This window comes from Panulirus ornatus, chromosome 4 (genome assembly GCF_036320965.1).
Source record: "Panulirus ornatus isolate Po-2019 chromosome 4, ASM3632096v1, whole genome shotgun sequence".
Taxonomy (NCBI): domain Eukaryota; kingdom Metazoa; phylum Arthropoda; class Malacostraca; order Decapoda; family Palinuridae; genus Panulirus; species Panulirus ornatus.
In genome coordinates this window covers 65,683,676-65,709,987 of record NC_092227.1, presented here as the reverse complement: position 1 = coordinate 65,709,987, position 26,312 = coordinate 65,683,676, and the positions used below count along the sequence as shown (strand labels likewise).

The following is a 26,312-nucleotide window of genomic DNA, read 5'->3' as shown; positions in this document are numbered from 1 at the left end:
TATAATTCATTCGTTAATATCAGGCTGCCCCTCTAGGAAATGGAACAAGACCTACAGCACATATATAGAGCTCACTTTAAATTGTACATCCCCAGATTGGTCTCCCCGCTTATATAAACTTATAGGTCTGATAGGAGAGGTCCAGCGGAGGGGAACCAAGATTGTATCTGAAATAAGGGAGCTGAGTTACATGGGGAGGATGGCGGCCGAGTATTTGCTCACGCTGAAAGAGATAAGAAGGGAAGGGGAAGCAACGATACGGCTTTTCATTTTCTTAATCGAACTGATAACGTCGATAGTGAGCAGTTACTCGAAATCGCATTGACAAGGATCAACGAGGAAACATACAGAGGATCTTGGTCAGAAACGAGGTAGAAATATGGAAAGGATTTCTACAGTGCGAGAGAGAGAATGAAGAGAACAAAAACATTATGAAGGAACTGTGAATCCAGACAATACAGAGGAACAGAAAAAAATATGATAGTAAAGTAAGTTTGAAAGATGTGGTTCCTTGAAAACAGAACTCCTTTTATATATTACGAAGAAAAAACATTAGAAAGTAATTTTGTTTACACTGCTGAACTGCAACATCTGAAATAGTTCTGCTGTTTGAACAAGTAGATCCCCTCCTTTCCTTGCGTCACTCTCCTCTCCAGTGAGGGAACAACTTCACTTGCTAACGACCACTTCCTCCAACATCTGTCGGAAACTCCCCGCCAGCCTCCCCTCACTGATTCAGTACGAGAATTTTAAACGGACAACAGAGTTCCTCGGCCTCAAGGAAAAGCGCTCTGCGACACACATTGACTTACGTATAAAACTGTACAAAGAGATCTTATGTGAGTTAGCCAAAGCCCTCTGTTCCACTGCTGATATTTTGTTCCGTCAGTCTAAATGCCACAATGATTGGGAGATTTTATGTTGTCCCCAGTACCGAGGTCAACAGGCGTATGTAAGTCTATTAATCTTTTCGACCCATTGCTATCATCACCTCGATCTCCTAATAATCGTGTCAAAGTTATGCATCCAGATGGGCTTCCAGAGACATTGCAGATCCAATAGACTCTCAGAGGTATGGTGATATGAAGACACCCCATCCTCACTGACGTAGGCTTTCAACAGAGTCAGCCATAACACAGCCATTAGTGATATCATGAAGAGTGGGCGACGGAGAAGACTCATGCCATGGTTTGCAATCTTCCCGGTGAACGTCGATAGGCTGTATGTTACCGAAGGGTCAACTTTACCAAGTTCCTCACCTGTGACGCCCCACAGAATACAAAAATTAGGACCTTTACGTTTCCCCACTATCGTCATAGACGTACCTGCCAGAACCAAACCACCGCCTCCCACGACACCATCAAGAAAGTCAAGACCATAGTTATGCACGTCAGTCTCTCATCCAGCCATGTCCCACTTCCAACTGCCACCATCCCCCATAAGGTTGATCACTCGATCAAGTCTCTCAAGTTGTGGACAATACGCTAAACTTGAGGGAGAACGTCAGCACCATTAGCAGATCCTCTTGCTATCGCCTCTACATGCTTGGTAAACTCATGGTACATGGGCTCCCTGCCTCTGACCTCAAAGCCTTCTGCACAGCTTTCATTCTTATCAACTCGCTTTTGCATCCGCGAGGGAGCCCACCACACAGCAGGGGGGCTTTTAGCAAAGACGCTGGACAGGGAGCGTTAGCGCTCTGGTCCTCCCAACTATCTCCAGCTTACACTTCGACCTCATCCGACAGTTTAGGGAGAAGCTGGAACACCCTTCTCGCCACCGTCACCTTCCCTCTCCTTCCTCGATCCAGTTCAGCGTTGCAGCATCATTCTCATGCGAGCTGGTATAGATCGCTGCACAAAAAGCTTCGTCCCAACTTTTATAATCGCCACAGATAATCTGGAGTCCTTATGGAGACTATTTGACCCCTTCACCCTTTATTATAGCCTCAAGGTCTTTATTGCGTCTATTTTCTCTGTATGTTTTCAGCATTTGGTTGAATTCTTAATCACTACGCCGTTAATTAGTAGCACAAAATATTTACACACACATACAAGCGTGTGATTAACAGGTGCCAGTCAGAGATGAATTGTGTTATGGTAAGTGAACTGGAAGGGAAAAAATGTGCTCGTGGCTGTGTCGTGATGACAAGGAACACAATGAGGAGCTTTGATCACTTGTTCTACATCAATGAGAAAAAAGGAGTTGGGCCTCACTGCCCTCACTACTAGATGTCAGGAGAATTCCGACACTTCATGAGGTGTTGACATTTTCATAACAGAGCTAAACCTTCATCCTGAAGTCTTGAAGCAAAATGGCCGACGTGGTGATGGCGAAAAACTTTATAACGGTCCGAGAAGCCATGGGCAGTTCGAGGTGGGTGACAGGCGGAAAGATCGTTGGGAATCATGTCAGTTGAGGTGGTGTGTGGGGATGGACACGTGTCTTCTCTCTGGGTGTGTTCTGGAAGGTTCTCGTTGCATCAGGCGCTGATGGTTGCTGAGAGTGTAGTCGTAGAGTTTCATATATTCTAGTGTCTTGAATGTTCATAATTGGGTTGTTCTCTCCACTGTGAGTAACCTCGAGTAGTTGCAGTTTTTTTTTTGTTTTGCTCTGATGTCGTGACGTTGTTTTGATATCCTCGTGTCTTCGACCATGATTCGTCCATTAAGAGGAGAGTTATGGTGATTCTTCATGTGGCTCTCGAGTCTTGCTTCCTGTGAGTGGGTGCTGCTCCGTCTGGTGAGTGAGGTGGATGTCATACCAATATATGTATATATATATATATATATATATATATATATATATATATATATATATATACCATGTTGTTCTGAAGTTAGCAACCTTCATCTTGGATATGTGAATTCATCAACTACATTGGTTCTCTCAAGAGGTTGATTGTCTTGTGTTAGATCGTTTTCATAATTACTAACTTCAGGATTATTTTAGTGAATGATGGTATTTAATCGATCTTTCCTGCTATAGGGACTGACGTTTCTCTTGATTATGTCTCCTAGGTTGGGCTCAATTGATTCCCATAATATCCATGGTAGGTAGTGGTCTTGTGTTGTTCGTGGCGTTTGATGGTGCTGAAGTTTGAGAATCTGTTTACATTAGTCAGTGACATAGAGCACTGCAGCTGAGTCAGTTCCGATGGTTCCGAGATCTTGGGGAAAAGAATTAAGGACAAATAGGGAAAGGAATTCTATAGTCAGCACACCAGAAATAGTGGCTTCCCGAATACTTCGGTGTATTGAAGAGACAGGTAAAGAAGCTGGCTCTCTAGGCAGGAGTAAGAGAGCCACTTCTTCTGTGGACGGCAACAAAAGACGCATTACAGAAGCTGTCACATGCTGCAGGGATCCCTCATGGAACCATGACTCTATTGAGCATTTATAGATTTAAACTGGCGGGGTCGTAGATAATCAATCATCAGGCACGGACGAGTCAGATCCCATCATAACAGATCAGAATAAAAAATAATTCAGATTTTACCGCCAACTTCTGATAAACACCCGGGATGATTTACATCAAGATCGGGGAATCAGAATCTGAAAATGCTTGACATCTTATGGCTAGGGAGACACAAGCCTCTTCGTCTGTGAGGGCGGGTCGTTACGCCCAGCCTCGTGTTTTGAATATGACGGTCATGGTAATAGCTTCCAGATATGACTTGACACACTTCACGATCCTGTGGGGATCTTTCTGACGTATTTATACAATGAATGTGTTAACAACGATGGCTAGTTTTGTTTCCTTGTTCCCCGTAAACCAACACCGTCAGAGGGGACGATCTGGGCGCAGCATTTGTGGGGTTGGGGTGGTCACCGTCCACTCAGTGTGTGCTTCCTAACCTGGACTGGACTGGGCTAGGGTAGGGTAACTTGCTTTGGGTCAGGTGTGGTTAGGGGAGCGTCCGATACGCGCATCAGCATCATATAATGAAGGACGTCGATGAATTGCTTCATACTGAAATGATGATTGATCCATCGCCGATCATCCTGGGATTTAGGTGAAAAAAAATCTTGCCTCACGGCGTCATGTGAGTGTGTGGGTCATGATAGATCCCTCACATGAATAACTTGTGTCGTCTGAAGATATTGCATGGATCACACTGAAGACTGTACAGATCGCATCCAAAATACGACTTGAATATATTCGTCGAGTGTAATTTAGGAAGGTAATTCTGCACACGGAGAAAAAATATTATTCCTGCCAACAACAGTTCGACAATATTTATAAAATACTGATGTTAAATGACTCCGGTAGTATATGATGATAATATTCATAAAGTACATGTGTCATCCGATTTTAAGAAATCCATTTTGAACGTGTCGCTCCTATTACCTCGACTCGTCATACTGTTCCTGAAATCCTGCCATGCTAAGCGTTCCTCTCATGTTCTTGAAAAGTTAACTTTACGTGTATGGCAGGAACACCAGTTTTACATGAATATCACACGTTGAGGCGATAAACGAATGATTGTTATGTATACGTCACCAAGACATGAAGTGTCTGTGTGGCATCATAAGGCTGTCTGGGCTTGTCATGCCTCGTGTCAGTACTGTGGCTCAAACTGGGGACTGTCCCACCCATGCACCAGTCCGGTAGTGCGGGTAACTGCTGAACATCCGCTGTCTCTCTCACTGGGGACTGTGCAGCTCGCATCCTAAACACTTGAAAATATTCATCGAGTGTATTTTAAGAAGGTAGTGTCTCCAGCAGAGAGAGATCGTCAGATCAACGAGAGATTACGGTGCTCCAGTTTACGAGACTCTCTCTCTCTCTCTCTCTCTCTCTCTCTCTCTCTCTCTCTCTCTCTCTCTCTCTCTCTCTCTCTCTCTCTCTCTCTCTCTCTCTCAGACACACACATTTCCTTAAAAAGAGAAAGATGTACTAGCCTCTCCCGCAGTGAGATGTATAATGGGTGTCGAACATGGCTTTTCGACATGTAAACAAGAAACTCTGTCTTACCTCTTGGTTGTGTCAGCATCACGATTGCTCCAGAGACCCGCTGAGAACAAGGCCCGTATAGAGGGAGAGGTTGTGAGTAGTACAAGTGAGTTTTGTTGGAGCCACACACTGCCACACCTCACACTCGGCTATTGAGGAGAACAATGCTGGGACAGAATTAAGGAAAGCGGACCTTACAGACCGATATGTTTGCGTCAGCCACACAGGCTTGGGGAATCTCATCTGGCAGCTCCGTGTCCGTGCTTCCTCCTACAGATAGAGGGGCTCAGTAGGATTGTGGGGCCAGATGTGGGGTATTTAAAGATGATGTCGGACAGTTTAGTATTATAATGCGGCTGCAGGCGTCGAGAGAGAGAGAGAGAGAGAGAGAGAGAGAGAGAGAGAGAGAGAGAGAGAGAGGGTTATTCTTGGGTAAAGGTTACCACGTTCCTCATCACAGATTCCAAGGACGTTCAGCAGATGGCAAGATGGCAGCACGAGAGTTATGTTTACGGGTCAGGCAGGTTATGGTGACAGTGTAAACACTCGAGTGTTGCTGCCTGTTCCGTTTCTTTGTTGATTTATAGAAAGCTTTCGAAGCTTATATCATTATTGAAAGCTTTCGGAGCTTATATCATTTCATACTGTGCTTTAAGTCGCTTGTATCTTGACCTGTATTCCAGCAGGATTTCATTCATACATAATGCGCGGGTCCCGTAAGTATAATGCATTGATTTTCCTCCATGCATATCCTGGCTTCTCACCAAATAGGTTTATGCTGTACTAAGTTATTGTCAACCATTATGTTAAGTTACCACGAGCGAGGACCCATTGCAGTCGCTTCATCACGTGTAAAAACACTTGGATAAAAGAAATTCCTTGTTGTGTACGTAAGCATTTGTTCCCTTGGGTCATTCTCAACACTCGCCAAGTTCTTGGTGAAAGTTAGACTTATGTTGTATGGGTCAGCGAAGAGACCTGTCCGCGCTGTTTGAACAGTTTGTTGAGGAAGCAAACTCAGGTGGTGCTCGAACGGTGACAAACGAATTATCATCCTTCTATATATTACGTATGTACCTGGCCATGCAAGATAGACTCACGTTTTCTGTGAAGTTCACAAGGCCAACATTATTTTTCAGCGGGGTGTCTGTCAGGTTTAAATTAACTCAAGCCAGCTTGGAGACGTGGTATGGTTGTGTTCTGTTCCTCTTTCTCCAACAGAGAGCTAAGATCATTATTTTGTTTTCGTGTTATTGCCATTGGTGAAGGTAACGTCGCCTGACACGTTTGTGTGATTTCCTTGCATTGTTCATTACTGCTTATGGAGATGTAACCAAATGTCAAGTGGAACACATGGTGGACACCCAGCAGTTTAAACCCGCTGATTCATTTTACTTTGCATTCCAAGGTCGAACGGCAGTTCGTTTTCTTTGTAATATGATGATGTGCCCAAAGTGGTCGAGAGCATGGAAATAGTAAATCAACTTGGCCGACCAGTACATGGTTATGAATTCTCCTAGAACTGGTAGTGATGATGATAACGATTGTTTGTGACGTATCTGAACCAACACGAAGTGATGATGAGCGCTTGAGGCCAGCCCGAGACTGGTGTCACTTGACATAACCTCTCACTCGCTTCACTCACCCTCTTACTTGCTTCACTCACTCTCACACTCCCTACACCTACGATCTCGCGCGCTTCACCCACCCTCTCACTCGTTTCTCCCGCGCCCTCACCCGTTTCTCCCACCCTTTCACTAACCTCACCCACCCTCTCCCTCGTTTCTCCCTCCCCATCACTAACCTCACCCACCCTCTCCCTCGTTTCTCCCATCACATTACTCGCATCCGTCCCCATCTTGACTTGCTCCTCTCCCATAACCCCTCTCCTTGACCTCCCTCTCACTTCCCCTCACTCCCGCGAAGGGTCACCCGTCAACCTTCGCAAAATATTACCTGGAAAAGTGAGTCAGTAGATATTCAGGCTGGAGAGGTGAACACTGATGCGAACGTGTTGGCAAGCGTTCCATCTTGAGGCACGCAAAGATATTTACGCAAGTTTACATACTGCATGGAATGATGACATTTACGTTGGCCATGTGGCCAAGTCAGTGAAGTTTCAAGACGTTGCGTTGTTATACATTCGTCTCTATATTGTTCCAGCAGCTACTGTTGCTTCAGCCTTTACTACTATACTACTACTACTACTACTACTACTACTACTACTACTACTACTACTACTACTACTACTACCACTACTACTACTACTATCTCCACAACCACTACTGCTACTTGTTTAACCATTATTACTGAATTTACAACAAAAACAGCAACTATCAATACTACTATCTCTACTACTAGTATTATCCCCACAAGATCTACAATACTTTTTGTGTTCTTACTGTCTCTGCAGCAAAATGAAATCCTCCTGCTAGCTTTCAAACTCCTCTACTACTACGACTACTAATACAACTACCTATACCACTAATTCCACCTGCCACTTCATTTCCTTCTACTACTACTATTACTGTCTGTACTACTACTACTACCACCACCACTACTACAACTACTACTACTACTACTACCACTACTACTACTACTACTACTACTCCTACTACTTCTGTTGCTGGCACCACTGGCACTCTGGCCTACCTACGTCTCATGACCGCCATGATGTTACCTAGCAACTCCCAACCAGCAAGATAATGCAAGATGTCCGCCGTATGTTGTACACGAGGGTCGACACTCGTGAGGGAATACTGCTCCTGGCCAGCCCGCCAGGGCTCGAGCATGGTCAACCAGGCTGTGTGAGGGAATGACGGTGACTGACTTACCGGCGGTGGTTGAGGCGATGAAGCTCCTGACGAGGTCGGCGCCGGGGAGCGGTTGTGTCCGGTGGGAGGTCTGGTCAGCGTAAAGCTCCAGCATGTAGCGGGGCACGTGGGGGGCGTCGCTCCCCGTCTTCTCCGGTAGACGGAATTCGCTCATGTTCAGGTCGTTGGCTTCCTCCTCGTCGTAGTCATAGTCGTAATAGTAATACTCTTCCTCGTGGGGGTCGTAGCTGGAGTTCGTAGTGGCCAGGGGTGGCGCGGGCTTGGCCACCGCCCCAACCACGCCCACCGTGGCCAGCAGCAGAAGCGTGACCACGTGGGCCGCACCCCACTTGTCTCGGGTCATGAGGGCGGTCACTGCGAGGGCGGTTCGGCTAAACCGCCCACGGTCTGCTACTGTATCACCTGCGCGGCCCACCGCCACTCTGGCCCGCACCTGCCGCCCATGACGCCGGTGCGGCCCGCGGGCCACACCGACAACCCAGCCCCGTCCGAACACTGGACCAACGCCGATCACCAACGGAAACGTTGTGTGGCGTGCGTGAAGGTGGGCTGGCGCGTGAGGCGGCCGGCCGCGGCGGAACCAGATAAGTCACCCCTGCCGAGCCTCAGCTTGTGGGGGGGCCTGGCCACACCTCGGGCACACTCGCCACCTCCCGTGCTGAGGAGGAGGATGATACACACCTGCTGTCACCTGAACCACCGACTGACTCCTGGTTCACATCACATGGCACATCATACACACCGCTGTGGAACACGTTGGCCTTATTTCTTCGTATGAATTACCCGCACAGCTACGGCACTGGTCGTCAAACGTGGACTTGTTTCTACTGTAATATTCCAATGTATGACAACACGCGTAAAGCTCGAGAGAGTGAGGCAAGGGATGCCGTGCGTGGTTAAGTGAGCGAGCACAACCCCGACACTGCCACTGCTATGGTCGCTGCCTCTCTCCTTGCCTGTCCGCGCGCCCCGCCTGTCTGACCACTACTGAACCTGCCTGTCCTCACCCTGCCTACCCCACCTCCCTCTCAGTCGTGTGTGTGTGTGTGTGTGTGTGTGTGTGTGTGTTGAGGGGGGGAGGGGGTTACCTACTTGACTTAACATTTTTTGTACGTATGAAGAGGGAGATTTAAACCCGTGGGGCTCAACGTCTTTATCTTTGCATATCCATCGTTTGCGGTGTTGACTCCTGCAATGCCGCTCACGTTCACTTGCTCTTCATTCCGCATGTTCCTCCTGGTCAGAACTCTGTTGCGGATTAAGTGTTGTACTGACGTCGTTCTGTAGACATTTTCTTTTCCAAATTCCATTAGGATTCTCATTTGAATTTATTGATCTGCTCATCCCAGGAATATTTTCTTTCTTCTTCTTTTAAACTATTCGCCATTTCCCGCGTTAGCGAGGTAGCGTTAAGAACAGAGGACTGGGCCTTTTTTGGAATATCCTCACCTGGCCCCCTCTGTTCCTTCTTTTGGAAAAAAAAAAAAAAAAAAAAAACGAGAGGGGAGGATTTCCAGCCCCCCGCTCCCTCCCCTTTTAGTCGCCTTCTACGACACGCAGGGAATACGTGGGAAGTATTCTTAATCCCCTATCCCCAGGGATAACCCAGGAATATATATATATATATATATATACATATATGTGTGTGTGTGTGTGTGTGTGTATTCATGTCTCCCCTTATCCTCCTCTCGCGTAAAGTAATCAGAAGGATGGCTCTCTTCTCTTCGTAACTTTTTACACTCATTTCAGGTACCATTTATGTCTCATTCCACTTGACCCTTTCGAACAGTTGTATGTGCGTCCTCAGGTGAGGAGACCAGATCGTTCCAATATAATCCAGTTTTGGTCGAATCTTCCCTGCATACATATGAAGTGCATCTTGCCTAAGCCTCTCACTATCCATGTACTTAAAGGCCAATATTTACTTTGCTAACCTTAAGACGCTTCCCACGTATGTATGTAACGTAAATGATGAAAAGTTGGTCATCATGTTAATTTCTAGGTACTTATCACACCACGACTCCTGCAGTTTGCTTCCCCGAAAGATGTACTTATATATATATATATATATATATATATATATATATATATATATATATATATATAAAGTACAACTTTCGGGGAAGCAAACTGCAAGAGTCGTGGGGAGTTTGATCGAGCAAGTGATAAAAGGGTAAGAGAGAGGAGTGGTAATTAAGTGTGGTTGTCCTGAAAAGGATTGGACACATGGAGAGAATGTGTGAGGACAGGTTGACAAAAAGATTATATGCGTCAGAAGTAGAGGGGAGAAGAAGGGGGAGACCAGATTGGAGATGGAAGGTTGGAATGAAGAAGATTATGAGTGATCGGGGCCTGAAAATTTAGGAGGGTGAAAGGTATTTACGGGATAGCGTGAATTGGAATGATGTGGTATACAAGGGTCGACGTGCTCTTGGTGAAGTAAACCATGACGTGTGATCCGGCCAAGGGAAACCATGAAAAGGTCTGTGGGATTTGGTAGTGGATAGGGAGCTGTGGTTTCGATGCATTGCACATGACAACTAGAGAATGGATGTGAGCGAATGCTACCTCACTTCGTCTGTTCCCAGTGCTTGCTAATACGGGAAATGGCGGTCAGGTTTTTAAAGATTTTATATATATATATATATATATATATATATATATATATATATATATATATATATATATATATATATATATATATGTGTGACTGGCATGGCTTGGTCACAAACATTCTCCAGTCAAAGGTAATCTTGGATGAAGGAAAAGTTAAATGAAAGTACATGGGAAAGACAAAGTAAATCAAGGATTCGCGAGGATATATGAATAGGAAAAGAAGAAAGAGGGAATATATATCCACAGCTTAGCTGTTTGAGTGAAAAAGAAGGTATCATAACGGCCATCCCTCGAACGCCTGGTCTCCACACACAAACTGTGGGAGGCAGCAGCCTAACGGTCATTGATTGTGGGAATTAAAAGAGTAGGCGACAGGACAGAACCCTAAGGAACACCGATGGTCATAGGAGGGGGAAGTCGTTCACTCAACGACTGCTGCTATGAAACAGCCAGAGACGAAACCGTGCATCAGGGAACGCATAGAGGCAGTGAAACAGCCAGAGGAAACCATGCATTAGAGAACACAAAGAGGCAGTGAAACAGGAAGAAGAGAATCTAAAGAACAAGGATTTATGCCGCACCTTATTAAATGCTTTGGAGATGTCAGTGACTATGAAAAAAGTTTCACCAAAATCCCTGAGAAATAAGGACTGGAGGTGAGTCACATAGGAGAGATCACCAGTAGACCTATTGCTGCGAAATCTGTACTGGTGATCGAGACGAAGGGAATTGGATTGTAGATGTTTGAGAAAGTGAGAGTTTTAGAGAGTTTCAAAGACTGCGGAGGTGGCAGAAGTAAGAGGAATATGGCGATCGTTGGAGAGGTCTACTACTGTCTTTGGGATGCGCTGCATGCTTCCAAACGGGAGGAAATTCTGGGTTTATAGACAGAGGCACATTAGGTGAGCAAAGGTAGGAGGTATCTTAGAGGCACATTCCTCTAAAATTCGAGGGGGTATGCCACCTGAGCCGTGAATCTTGTCTTGTGGGAAAGTAATTGGAAGATCTTGAGCGAGGAAAATACACTGGCTTCGTAGCAAGGGATGGAAGGCTGAGGATTAAAAGCAGAATCAATGCCAGTTGAGTCAGAGGAAAATAAGGTACCAAAAAGAGCGGCTGTATCATTTGGAGAGTTAGCGGTAGATTGATCAGGTCGGAGAAAGGAAGACAGGTTGAATTACAGAAGTTGTTGAAGTTTTCAGTAGAAATAGTCAAGTCAGCACACTTTCTTTTTATGAATGTGTGCTTGACTTTACGATGACCAGCTGCTTTATGGTGAAATGAAAGCGGAGTGAATTTCAGGAGTAGGGAAGAGTTTCATGGCCAGGTATGCTCTGTCCCTGATGAGATAGGCATTAGAACAGGAGCGATCAAACCATGACTGTGGAGAAAGAGAGTAGAAGACGGGATGTAGGACTCAGTCCCAGCCAAGATAACCTCTGCCATACGTTCAGCACAGCCGTATGGTCAGGCTCTGATCTGTTTACTCCTTGCCTCATCCTCAAAACTTGGTATTTGTCAGGGTTGAACTTCATTAACCAATTGTCTGACTATTGCCCCAGTTTATTTAGATCTTTATGCAACATTTCGTATTTTCTGTTATTTTTGTCATCTTTTAGTACCTTCAGCAAACATATTCAGGTGTGATTATATGAATCAGAAATAATGATGACCCCAGCACTGAGCCCCGAAGGACTCCAGACGACATTTCACTCTGCCTGAAAAGGCATCCTATTTTCCTGTGGCCAGATTACCGTCTATCCATTTATGTAGCCTTCCCAGACGTCAGCCTCCCGTCCCTCTTTAAATAAACTGTGCCATGCGAAAGATCGTCTACTTACTTTCTGATTATTTCCTCTAGTATGTTACAGGTTATGGTCACTTATGATATTGGTCTGTAGTGCAGGGCTACTCCTCTGTCTCTTATTTATGTATGTTGGCACTACACTGGTCGTCTTCCTCTCTGTTGGAACATTGCCCTCGCTGGGGAAGATCCTAAATAACATCATCCGTGATTTGTCCAAGGTCACCGCACTCTTTCTGGCGACAGGTGGTAAGATGGCATGTGATACATAAGCTCTATGCAGGTCTTGCTCCTTCCTAAGCCCATCCGGCTTTCAGTGGATTAACTTGATATTTTTGACGACGTCTCCCCTCCCATCCTAAGTCATGTAGCAAAGGGACTTCTGAACCTTCGAGAGTAAACGTATTTCAAAAATTTGTGTTGAGCTCTTCACATATACCTTCATCTATGTCATTAACTTTTCTTTCTTGAACTCTCATCTAATTTTGTGGTTTTGGTGATAATTTGTTTCTTTTGAATTCATGAGGTAGTTTAGGATGATCCATCAACTAATCGGTGGTAGTTCTTTCGTACCTCACTTCTTGTCTTGAATTAATCCTTTCTGACCATTTGTATCTTCTGCGTTCTGTGTCCCCTATATCTCTTCCTCAATGGGTCTGGATGCTTCTTTGTTCCTCTACGCCCCTTGTTATCTAGTTTCATTCTCGTATTTGATCCCTTTTTTCCTATTCCTCTTCTGTTGAATCACAACAGATTCTATTATAACACTGCTCTATTACCAGGAAGGCCTTCCAGCCAGTCTTCTCAGAATTCTTTCCTTATGATTTCTCCTCTTTGTTAAGTACTTTCCAGTTTACTATGTAATCCATATCCTCAGTATTGTGCTTCACCTTGGTGGACGTCCATAGACGTAAATTCAGCTTCAGGATTACAACACATGAAGAGGTTGGTACCGCCCAGACCTCAGACACTGATGTTCTCCTCTCTGCTGGTGACTCTCACTCACTGATGGTGACAATAAACCTTGCAGTATGCCTCATGGTGCTAATGATGACTAATCCCATCCACGTATTCGACTTAAAGGCTATCCAACCGTCTCTAGGGACCATTAGGGTCGGATGATAGGATGCTTACCGTGATTAATTCCCTTACATTTGTCTTGATACCTCGATGCAGACGCTAAGTACGCGAAAACTCACGCGCAACCAAATCTTCAGTGGTGTATACTGTCATAAGGTGTGCCATTAATGTATAGTTGACCAATCTCTCGTCGATCTGCAGTTAACGAAAGATGTGATGGCGAACTGAACATCTGGGATCAGTTCATTACAGATGTTCACTCTGAATTTCATTTGTTTCTCAGGTTCTTTTTCACTGTGCGGTGATGGAGAAACTGTTAAATCGTTGTAATAGATTAAGACACTGTTTTCCTGTGTGCTATGCTTGTCATACTATTTTGTTTCCATAAAACGATTATCAAACTCGCCTCCATTATTATTGATGATCACCCAGGGTGAGCTGTAGTGATCATGGACGCTTGTCAATCCGCAAGTGCCACATTTTTAAGTGACAGAAGTTATATTTTGCCGCTACTTAGAAACATGTGTTATATACAGGACACATGCACTCGTAAACACAGGACGGCACCCATCATAGACGCTCAGTCTAACGTCAAAAAAGGTTTGTTTGCATAGCTTATATTTTAAAGTAATGTAGGCACCTGTTTACCCTTAACTTTTAGTACTAGCTACCCGAGTTGTCACATGCACCTTTATGATTATCGCCATCTAGGTATGCATGCATGTAAATGCATTGTTGTGTAATTACGTAATCATAATCCTTCCTTTACGGGTCAGTCTTAAGTCTTGTCTGTACTGGGAGATTAATTCTAGTTTTTCCAGTATGTACGTGCACGTGTTCGTTCCACCCTCCGCATGGATGCTTGCCCATACTTTAAATGACTGATTCAAGCACGACTTGTCGTCACATGACCAAAAACTTTAGATATCTAGAACACTGGAGAATGCCTGAGTGCCTCTATCTCCATTGGCGAGTCCTGCGCCCATTTGCATACGTACGGAGTGTTCACCTCGCCTCAATCTAAAAAGCTCATCCACAGTGTGCGTGGAGCTCACCTCTAGCCTTCCAACACCCTAATGCTGGCGTCTTATCTCTTTACAAGCCGGCTACGCCTGGAGCATTATCAGGCTACGAATATATCTACGGTCGCAGCACTCTGCAGCGGCGCTGAGATTGGTCCTTCTCCTGCGGCCTCACCGCGGTCCACCGGCAGGTCGTCGCCATCGTCACACCCAAGGGCTCCGTCTCGGGTCCGACCGCCTCGTCGATCGCGTACGATCAACCCGCGGCTGCGTGAGGAAGCTGGTGGCCTCTGGAAGGACTCGTAAGCAACAGGTAGTCTTGCCAGATGGGAGATCAGTCTCGCTGGGGCCCACCCGCGGTGAACTTGGATGTGCTGGGCCAGGCCCTCAAGACTCATCACCGCTCCCATCGCATTCAGTCGTCAGGAACGCTCGACCGTGCGACTCAGAAGTAAAGATTATCCCGATTAACTCATGAATAACTGATTACCTCATTAACTCGGAAAGTGAGTGATCGCCGTAACGCTGTCAGATACCTGATAGGGTAATGTGTGTCCTCAGTTAAGCTCATCAGTCACCTCGTGAGGTGAGGAGTCAGAGCTGAGGACATAGCTTATACGAAAGACAAATACACTGTACACCACCCGTCTCCTTGATTAACGGTTGACTATGTGGTGTTATCAATGTGCAGTTCTAGTGATTGTATAATATTATAGCTGATTTTGATTTGCTTGCACTGCATAACTACTGACATTTACTATGTGTCTTTCCATGAAAAAAGTAAGGATTTTTCCCTCTAAGGTTCAGTCGTCTGTTCTTGACGCAACCTTGCTAACACGGTAAATGACGAATGTGTATAAAAAAGTAAATATGTAAATATCTTTATTTTTCGTACATGCTCGCCACAACCCTCATGAGCGAGGTAGCATCAAGAACAGATGACAGAGACTGAAAGGCGCTTCGGTTTGAATGTGAGTTTGGAAGGAGAGAAACTAGAGGAAGTTGGGTGTTTGATATACCGAGGAGTGGACGTGGCAGTGGGGGCAAAAGTAAAGGTCAGTGTGTGTGTGTGGGGAGAAGTGAGTATGTTTGACGATATAGCAATCCCGACGGGGCTATATGGATGCGAGTCGTGCATTCTGAATGCGAAAGAACGGAAGTGGTTGGATGCGTTTGGAAATGAAAGGCCGCTGGGCAGTGCGTGGTGGGAAGAGGGCCGATGTATTAAGAAATGACATCATGAGAGAGAGGTTTGGTAGTCAGCAGAGTACGTACGTCTTGAGAAAAGTGAGCAGGAATCATGAAATGGTTTGGACTTATGGAGAGGATGAGTCTAAGAAAGACTGACTATGAGGATATTTGCGTCACAATTGGAAGGAGTAACGAGAACTGGGAAACCGAGGACGAGGTGAAAGGATGGAGTAACAGAAAGGCTTTTTCAGTTATCTGAACTCTCTGGAAGGTGCGAGACATGCATGGAACAGAACGAACATGAGCAGTGTAGTACATGGAGCGACGTGCTGTCTGTTAGCTGAAACAGGGCATATCCAGTGGAGCTGTGCAGTTGGATAAGGGGACTTTGGTTTTGATGCATTTTACATAGTAGTTAGAGAGCAGATGTGAGCGATTGCGTGCCTTTTCTTCGTCTGATACTGTTCCATCTTTAGCTCTTGTTCTCTCACCAACCGTTGACTTTGCTCTTAAGATTTTTCCCTTTACTCTTGAGCTGTGTTTCACTCAGAGCCAGAACATCCAGGTGTCTTTCCTCAAGTATATCTCCTCTCGTCTCATCTCTTTTACATCCACACGCATTCAGGTACTCCAGCCTGAGCCTTTAAGGAGGATGAGCACTCCCCACTTGACTCCTTCTGTTCTGTCTTTGAAAGACAAGAAAGGGGGGGGGGGGGGAGTCCAGCGCCCCGCGCCTCTCCCTATTTAATCGCCTTCTACGACACGCAGGGAATACAAAAGTAGAATTCTTTCTCCCCTAGCGACAAAGTATAAAAAAAAAGAAAAAAAAAAAAAAAAAAATATATATATATATATATATATATATATATATATATATATATATATATATATATATATATATATATATATATTTTTTTTTTTTTTTTTTTTTTTTTATACTTTGTCGCTGTCTCCCGCGTTTGCGAGGTAGCGCAAGGAAACAGACGAAAGAAATGGCCCAACCCCCCCCCCCCCCATACACATGTACATACACACGTCCACACACGCAAATATACATACCTACACAGCTTTCCATGGTTTACCCCAGACGCTTCACATGCCTTGCTTCAATCCACTGACAGCACGTCAACCCCTGTATACCACATGACTCCAATTCACTCTATTTCTTGCCCTCCTTTCACCCTCCTGCATGTTCAGGCCCCGATCACACAAAATCTTTTTCACTCCATCTTTCCACCTCCAATTTGGTCTCCCTCTTCTCCTCGTTCCCTCCACCTCCGACACATATATCCTCTTGGTCAATCTCTCCTCACTCATTCTCTCCATGTGCCCAAACCATTTCAAAACACCCTCTTCTGCTCTCTCAACCACGCTCTTTTTATTTCCACACATCTCTCTTACCCTTACGTTACTTACTCGATCAAACCACCTCACACCACACATTGTCCTCAAACATCTCATTTCCAGCACATCCATCCTCCTGCGCACATCTCTATCCATAGCCCACGCCTCGCAACCATACAACATTGTTGGAACCACTATTCCCTCAAACATACCCATTTTTGCTTTCCGAGATAATGTTCTCGACTTCCACACATTTTTCAAGGCTCCCAAAATTTTCGCCCCCTCCCCCATCCTATGATCCACTTCCGCTTCCATGGTTCCATCCGCTGACAGATCCACTCCCAGATATCTAAAACACTTCACTTCCTCCAGTTTTTCTCCATTCAAACTCACCTCCCAATTGACTTGACCCTCACCCCTACTGTACCTAATAACCTTGCTCTTATTCACATTTACTCTCAACTTTCTTCTTCCACACACTTTACCAAACTCAGTCACCAGCTTCTGCAGTTTCTCACATGAATCAGCCACCAGCGCTGTATCATCAGCGAACAACAACTGACTCACTTCCCAAGCTCTCTCATCCCCAACAGACTTCATACTTGCCCCTCTTTCCAGGACTCTTGCATTTACCTCCCTTACAACCCCATCCATAAACAAATTAAACAACCATGGAGACATCACACACCCCTGCCGCAAACCTACATTCACTGAGAACCAATCACTTTCCTCTCTTCCTACACGTACACATGCCTTACATCCTCGATAAAAACTTTTCACTGCTTCCAACAACTTGCCTCCCACACCATATATTCTTAATACCTTCCACAGAGCATCTCTATCAACTCTATCATATGCCTTCTCCAGATCCATAAATGCTACATACAAATCCATTTGCTTTTCTAAGTATTTCTCACATACATTCTTCAAAGCAAACACCTGATCCACACATCCTCTACCACTTCTGAAACCGCACTGCTCTTCCCCAATCTGATGCTCTGTACATGCCTTCACCCTGTCAATCAATACCCTCCCATATATATATATATATATATATATATATATATATATATATATTGATATTTTAACCAATTCATTTAGTTATCTTGTTTTATACTTGTCCGCCGTTTTTCACGTTAGCGAGGTAGCGCCAGGTTCAGGCGAAGAAAGGCCATATTCTCTTCCATCCATTTTCTATGTCATGTGCAATGCGCCGAAATCTCAACACACACAATCCTTTCCATGGTTTCCTCCGGTCGCTTCACATGCCTAGTTCAGTCCATTGAAAGTACATCGACGCCAGTATACCACATCGGTCAGATTCGCTCTATCCCGCGCACGCCTTTTACCCTCCTGCAAGTTCATGCCCCGATTACTCGAAATCTTTTTCATTCCATCCTTCCTTCCACTCCTGACACATATGTCCAAACTATTTCAATAAACCCTTTTCATTTCTCTCAACCACTTACCTGTGTCTTATTAACTCCAGTTCCTCCCTTGTTCGCCACATTCCCTGAAGGTTCTAAATGTGGGTTAGCTGTGCGTGGCCGTTATCTTCAGGTTTTCCGTAGCCGGGACCTTGTCTAGCAACCTTCATTAATCATTAACTCATGTAGTGTCAGCTGAATTGAGCCTGTCAGCCGAACAGATCTAACCAATTAAGGCCGGGGTGGTTTACAAGCCCCAGGCTGCTGACAATTGGGCCGAGTAGGGACTGAGTAATTAGCATATAGCTCACAACGAGTTATAGATATGACAGTTTTGTCAGGTCGAACTGACCCACAGTAGCTGGAGTACGCGTCAGTCATTAGCCAAGAGAGATGTGTCGTCTCTGTGAGCCACGTGAGGTTCCTCCATGGTTCTGCAGCCAAGTCAAAGTCAACACAGGTTGACTTATGTTGCATGGCATTACGACGCTTACCTACATATTAGAGAACTTCATTGCAGTTCTACGCTAAAAATGTCTTAATTTTGTCTGCTAACACATCTATCTGTACCCGCTTGAGGCGTGTCTTGAATCATGGTTCACAGGAATCTTACTGCATGGTATAACCAACCGGAGCACTGCTTGTGCAGGTAGAACACCTCTGTACAGGACTTCGTGCTTGATATAGAATTCCCAGTTTCGGAAGCGAGGGTTTAATTACTAAGTACAGAGTTTTCTTATGTCGATAGTTTTTGGTGTGTGACCATACGGGATATTCTAACCACTTTCGTTTTACTTCCTCTGTGCCTGGAGAAGGATATTTTCTAATACAGCTGCTTTCCATGATTGCCTATCATTGAAGATGTTATGTTTCCCTACAGTACATTCGAGACTTGCGTTGAATCTTTGACTTCTCAGTGACCGTCTTTCGAACTTCCCGTTTGGTTCACGATTACAAAATGCTCCTAAGACTGGCAAGTGGTAAGTTGTTCAAATATATAGGGTAATGATAGGTCATTACTTGAAAATCTTCATGGGCCAGGGCAATGGTTTCTTGTTCACTTCGTGTGTACTTCACTCATCCTTGTTCATTGTTCTTCAGTACCCTGTAGGATGCAAGCCCTCATTTGCTCGTTGCATTAGTACTCCACCTTTGATAGCAATAGTAAATAAAGGAAATAGTTGTTAGAAATCGGGAAATGTTAATCTTGGTTCAACAGTGAGGGTTTGTCTCAAGTGTCATGAAATTTTACTGTCCCCACTGAACGCATCCTCTCCGAGCTGAAAAGTTATGCTGCTAAAATCTTCAACAAAACTGCTATGGAATCCGGCGAAGTCTGGGATTCTTTGGTGACCGAAGTTTGGGTACACTTTCAACCTTATTCCCAGGGGATGAAGCTCTTTCTGTATCGCAATACAAACCTTTTTCAAATTAGCTTGTTGCAGCTCGCTTAGCGCTACTTCTAAGGTCTTAGAATGAGGTGGGATATCTTTACTGATGATTATGGTATAGTTCAGTCAGGACGTAAGGGTCTCTCCACTTAATGTTTCAATGTTTTTTCGTAAGTCAAGAGAAAGTTCTGAGTGAGGAATCATCCCGAATGGCATGCGTGTCAAGCCTCAATGTTCCGATTGTGTACAAAATTCGGTCATGGTTCTTACATCATCTAAGGGTATTTGTCAAGATGATGGAGTAAATCGTTTTGTTTCTTACTCGGCCTTGAACCAGATCGTTATCATCGGCACTGGGAACCTACCAGGGGTAGTTACCTTATCTAAGACCCTATAATCGATCGCATGTATCCACCTCTCGTCCTTGACTCAAATCGAAGGTGCCTTTCACGGCGAGGAGCTGGGTTGTGTCACACTCCGATGCTGCAACTTTCCTGCATACTCGACTTCTGCCTCTCGCTGTGAATGCGGAAAATGTCGTGCCTCTCGACCTCTCCAAGCCATTTGACAAGGTGTGACATGTCTTGTAGGCCTTCCAATCTTCCTTCTTTTGGCCTGACTAATTCTCTGTGTTTCTTGATGCATAGTATCCTCTCTAGCCGATCCATGCCATAGCTGTTGATGTTGCAACTTCGCCACTTCTTTCTCTTACTCTGTTAACTCTGGTGACACTCCGGGTTCTGTCCTGTCTCCTGCTTCCTTTCTTTTCTCAATAAATGATATATCTTTAACATCTAAACCTATTCGTTCTTATGATGATAATTCCAGTCAGCATACGTCAACCTACTTCGCTTCCCCACCTCATTCTGATGATCGTTCACTTTCTCGAGTTGAACACATCCCTCCCTTAATCAGGGTAAGTGCACTGTCTCTGAATGGGAATGCACAAATATGATTAAAATTACGAGTGCTAGAACGAAATGCCTACCTACACCTCTTTTTATATATCCTCTGAACCATCTATTTCAGTTTCAAAACACCACAGTTTATCCCTGTGATAAACATGTTAGGTTTCACCATGTCCTCTACTCTATTCTGGAAACTTCACAGTATCAACAATACGAAATTCGCTTCCTTATCTCTAGGGATCTCATTTACCCCAGTATAAATCATCGCTCTAACCCTCCGTGTTTATTAGCCCGGAACGGAATCGAAAGCTTGTATTTTTCATGAATTCTTCAAGCATTCCCTCACCTCTCTGCCTCTCTTCCCTCCCTCTGTGGTCATTTATCTCGTACGCTGTCTGCATGTGTGCCTGCTACCAAGACGTTGACCTGTGACTCGCGTCTGGCTGCTGCTTCTGATCGAATGTTGTGTGTACATCAGCCACACACGAGGATTGACCGTTATGATACCTGGTTCTTTCCTCGAACAGTAGAGTTGTGGAACTCTCCTCCATCTTTCATTTTTCATTCTCAACTGCTATCATTAAATCAGGTCTACAAACGCATGAGGAGATCTGATTGATTTCCTCATTCTTTTTCTTATCCCCTTTTCCTTTCACCCGAATTGGCCATAACTGGGCCTCTTTTGCCCGTGCTTTGTCGTCACTACATGAGAAAAAGCAGGGACATACTATATACAGGTTGTGTTCCAGGCCGTAAGGGAATGAAATGAGAGGCTTAATGTGTTAACTGTAGTGGTTCTTCTTTCACTGCTATGGGACTTCTATAATTATCTAATTACTTCAGTAAGGCTGGAGTATTCTCCGTTAAATCTACAGATACATCATCGCTAATGGTAGGTTTTAAGTTGTGAACATCAGAGGTACGTTCATTTAAGTGCATTATAACCTGCTCATTAAGATGTCCAGCCTCCAAGACCGGTACTTAGAGGGCAGAGAAGGTGTTCACTTGATGAATGAGGTCTCGTTGCAATTTTCTGGCCGGATGGAGTGACGACACCTTACCATTCTCATTAAAGTGGGCTCTGTCCATATCTCTCTCATTCGGACCGACCTGGTTTGGCTAGGCAACAGAAGTGAGGTATGCTTGTCACATTGGGACTGATAGGCAGGGCAGGGAAGCTAAACATGTGCCAAGCAATTAGCAAGTATAGTGATGTCGTGCGAGAGGACACCCTTGTAGTTGCCCAAGTGGCAATACCCTGCTTCAACAGGTGACTCTGTAGGAAGCACGTGTGTGTGTGTGTGTGTGTGTGTGTGTGTGTGTGTGCTACGAGTTGAGGTGAGTTTTCGAGTGGTTGTTGACGTGCAGCTCGTGCAGGTCGGGGCTGGTTTCTATTTCTGCGAGCAGGGGATACTACTGAGAAGAATCCCGTGCTGAACTTCAGAAAATGTGCTGAATAAAACATGAGCGCCTTATACTCTTACACAGCCATGGTCCACTCGTGAGGTATGTATTCTATCTTGTGCCTCTATATAGAAAGGAAGCATAGGATCAAATCCCCACAAGATTTAACATTATCTTTCACACGGCACATAATAGGATCACAGAAGCCACTCGTACGTCATCTCTTATCCTTCCTAAAGTCCTCTAAGGCCAGTATGTGATTCTCCCTTAGAGATTGAAGCTTGAGTGCATTAGTATACAGCTTCCTGAAGTTGTTCCATAACGTCTTCTGCCAAAATTGAGTTCGCATCTATCTAGTTATCAGCAGTGATCATCGCAGGAGCATCTACAGTCTCTCCTCTGTAAGTAGAACCTGATATGGCACAAGATAATGAGTTTAAGTTGTATTTGTCATCACACTGATGTGTCAAGGGCTGAAATTAAGCGAGGACTTTGTTGTTGTTCTCTAAGTAAATAATCGTTCAAGAAAGTAATATGAGTGTTCAAACACAGAGACACGGACCCCGCATAACAAGCTACAAAAGAACAGTTACCGAAATGAATACTAAACAAATGAATACAGCGACTTTGGTCGGTATCTTAAAAACAATTCCATGACCCTCACCTCCTAGGTACCACCAGACGATTGGACTAAAGCGACGGTGCCTCTCCAGCCGGCCACACCGTCTCTGCTACCTGTGCTGCTGGCCGTAACAGTTGCATCATAAATGTGGTGTTGTCGACCAGCTCATGACCTGTACAGCTGTCCAGGACCTCAGACTTCGACGGTGTTTCACGTTCCTCTTGCAGGATCGGTTCCACTGTCTACACAACCTGTGATCACTCGCCTTAGCAGTCCTACCCTCCAGTCTGTGAAGAGTATCAGCTGCTGGTGACAGTGGCCGATGGGAAACGTGTGTAGTGTTCTTTCCATTAAAAGAAATGTTTCTGGCCTCTCACTTTACACGTCAGAGTGTACTTTAGCAATATTTTTGTCTCATTGATTTCATGAAGGATACCAATAAACTTTACAATGTAAAGTCTATTTTATATGGATTTTGATTATAAATATATGAGAATATTTTGATTCTTTTGAAGTCTTACAATTCCGTGATCAAAGTTTTTAAGATATAAGTACGTATAAGCATTCTTATTATTCAAATTCGTCTTAAATCATTTGTTTCTCAAAAACAGGGATAAACACCGATAATGATCATCTTTTTTTGACTCGACAGATAATCTTAAAAGAATCAGTTAAGAAATCCTTCAAAAATTGGGTGGCCGCATCAACTCAATATATATTTAGCTCTTCAAAATTTCACACTGAATACCCGTACAATGTCCATGCCTCAATGGAGTTTGGCACTGTTGCTATATTTCTTTCAGTGCTCAGGTTTGTCCTATATGTCCAAACATTAGCTATCGACTGGGGTCGGTTGTAAAGTAAATCCAATTTTCGTGATCACTTGTAACTGGGCGGGTCATAGGGCAGCGAGGTTTGTGTGTGCAGGTGAAGTGCTCGAGGTCATTGTAACGGGGAGGACGACTCTTAATGCGTCGTGTTGATAGTGGGATGGAAGGGTCGAGGTCGAGGAAGGGTAGCCATTATGGAATGATAATGAGCGGGCATTGTCGTGCGAGCTGATGGGACGAATGAACAGCCTCAAAATACTTCTGCTCAAAGAGATATTTCTGATATTTTGAATGACGTAGGTGTAAAGAAGAGATCAGGATGCACATGGGTGTAGCAGCCATATGGAGGGTGTAAGGACCAGGATAGGTAATGTGAGGTGTTCAGTACCTGGTTTGGCATTATGGATAGCTGTGCCTGGTGACTGCAGGTGGGTGTAGTGTGAGTAATGCGTTGAGCTGTTGTGTGGCGAGGATGGTGATGTGTTAAGTATTTAGGAAGATGATCGTATCATGAGTCGTGAAGGTCTGTGGTGCGGGAGTGATGGCGACGTTGGTGATAGACGCCATGACCAGTCTTGAGGTTGGATCCCTCATTTGAGGTGGCGGCAACTTTGCTCTGGATGGCAGGAACACTCCCGCATGTCGGTGATGGGTCGTTCGCTTTAGTTTTTCAACGCGGTGAATTGTGGATCCTCCACAGAACGATGCGGTTGGTGGACGGATGGATCGAATGCGTCATGACCTTGCTTGTAGGGAGAGCAGAGGTGACTGGAGTGTGGGTAAGTCATCCCAAATGTTTGGGATGTAAATAAAGGAGGCTTCTGGTTCCCCACGACGGAGGATTGTTTAGCTGGTTAGCCCAGATGTCAGTAGGTAATCACTTTTGTCCTCCTCCGGTGCATTTAGAAGTCGGAGAGGCAAGAAGACGAGGGTGATATCAGCCAGGGTAGCGGTGGGCTACCAGTTTTCACTCTCACTATAAGAACTGGCTGGAAGTGTAGCTCGGGGAAGGAATCGAGTCACCTGAGCTGGTGTGGAAGTATGGAATCGTGGTAGTTTTGGGTGAGGCGCGGTGAGGGCACTGGTGGCTGAGGTGGAACTTCTCACAGTAACCAGGTGGTGTCTCCTGCCAGTGACGGGCCACATGTTTAATTCTAAGGCATCTTCATCAGTTTAGAACACCACTTCGATGCAACCTTAAGGGTCTGAATAGCCAACTGAGGCGGACTAGCTGGTGATGAGGTATTTAAGGAGCCTTCCTTGTTGGAGGAGCTGGTATTGGTTGGTGAATACCACTCCGAAAAGCCTTACAATGGTAGGTTGTTAGTGGAGTCTGGGTGATGCCTGCAGATGATATTCGGGTCGCGTAGAGTTCCCAGGAGGTAATGGCTGCGCCTGTAGCGAGGGAACTGTGAGGTACGATATAGCCAGATGCCTCTTGTCAGGGGCGGTGCATTTGCAGGGATGCTGAGGCGACCATTATCTTATACGTGGATCAGAGATGCAGTGCGACCGGGGGCCCTGCAGGCAGGGCGGGGATACAGATAATGGGCGCTGAGCAGCCCAGGTAACCGGCTGGTGGATGCCGACGAGGAGTTCTCCCATGTTGCAGTTGCAGGGGGTCGGGGGCTCTCACACCGCCTGGTGAGGAGGAACCATTCTGACCTTTGATTATTCCCTTCGTAAGAGCCACGAGTGTACGAGCTACAGGGGCATATACCACTGGCTCCGGCTGTGATCCGTCAGAGTGAAATTTGACAGAATCACTTGTAGCTGACTACTGACACTATGAAGTGGCGCCAGGCTTTACACAGAACACATCTGCTCCACTCGTCGTATAACGATCCACATAACACACACAACAGGTGAGCACAACTCGGGCTGCGGGAGGTGACTTACTGTTACCTGTTTGCACTGCTATAGGAGGGAGGTCTACACTCATAGGGCCTCATCTCTCGGACTTTTCTTACTATCGTACAAGAACTTTTCAAACTTCAGGATATTGTCCTTATTCACAGCTTCATTACTCAGGTGAATCCATTCGACCACGACGAAGCCATTAAAGTAAATCATTACATCTTCATCAAATTTCTTGCTTAATTTCATTCTATGACCTGTGGTTGCCTTTGTATCTTTCGACAAACGGTTTACTAGTGACTTCATCAAATTCCAAGGTTGTGATCAAGTCACCTCGAGCTCTTCTCTCATCCTCAGTGGCCAAATTCAAGGCCACTGACACCTCACGGTAAATCAGCTTTCGTAAATGCCCTCATCTGGACTTTCTGTCTTTGTTTACTAAGCTTCTTTAAGTCCTGTGACCAATTCGGAGAAACATAATCTAGCTTTGGCTTGATATGGGATGAGCAGAGAGTTAAATCCTTATCTGTGTACGTGTAAGACACAAGTATGTGCCATCAGACATTTGCTTTCATAGTTCTGATGTGTGACTGGTCGTTAGGTACAGCGTCGACCTTCAGGTCCCACTCGCACACAGATTCCCGAGCTTATGTTTTGCTTGAAAATAGTCGTATCGAGGCCTCCTTTCCCTGTATCCCGCCTTCATTGCCTTACAATATTAGGGTTCACTTCCATTACCCACGTAACAGACAAAATTTTAAGTTGTCTGTGTTCCCTTGGAAGTTGATGCAAAACGCCTTACTCTTACTTCCCTCATACCTTGGTATCATCGTTCTGGCAAGTCATTTACTTAAACTAGGAATGGCAATGGTCCCAGGACTGAGCCCTGGGGCACACTTGTGATGTTTCTCTTTCAGGAAAGGTTTCATGGCTAAATTGAAATTCTTTCAGGTTGAAGTTGTGGGATCGTTATGTATTTTTGTATTGATGTGTGATTCATCTTTGATATTAGTGTTGCACTTAAAT

General features: G+C 45.0%; 1 protein-coding gene and 1 long non-coding RNA gene across 2 annotated transcripts in view; one reads left to right on the top strand and one right to left on the bottom strand.

Moving 5' to 3' along the window:
- The window catches only part of LOC139766775 (bone morphogenetic protein 10-like), a 195,978-nt gene extending 187,220 nt beyond the window's left edge, over positions 1 to 8,758 (bottom strand). The window contains exon 1 of the mRNA XM_071695703.1: positions 7,791 to 8,758. Coding sequence (XP_071551804.1) covers positions 7,791 to 8,133 — 343 coding nt within the window. The 5' untranslated portion in view covers positions 8,134 to 8,758. The remainder of the gene's footprint in view (positions 1 to 7,790) is intronic.
- The window catches only part of LOC139764552 (uncharacterized), a 482,407-nt gene that overhangs the window by 208,396 nt on the left and 247,699 nt on the right, over positions 1 to 26,312 (top strand). The window lies entirely within an intron of this gene.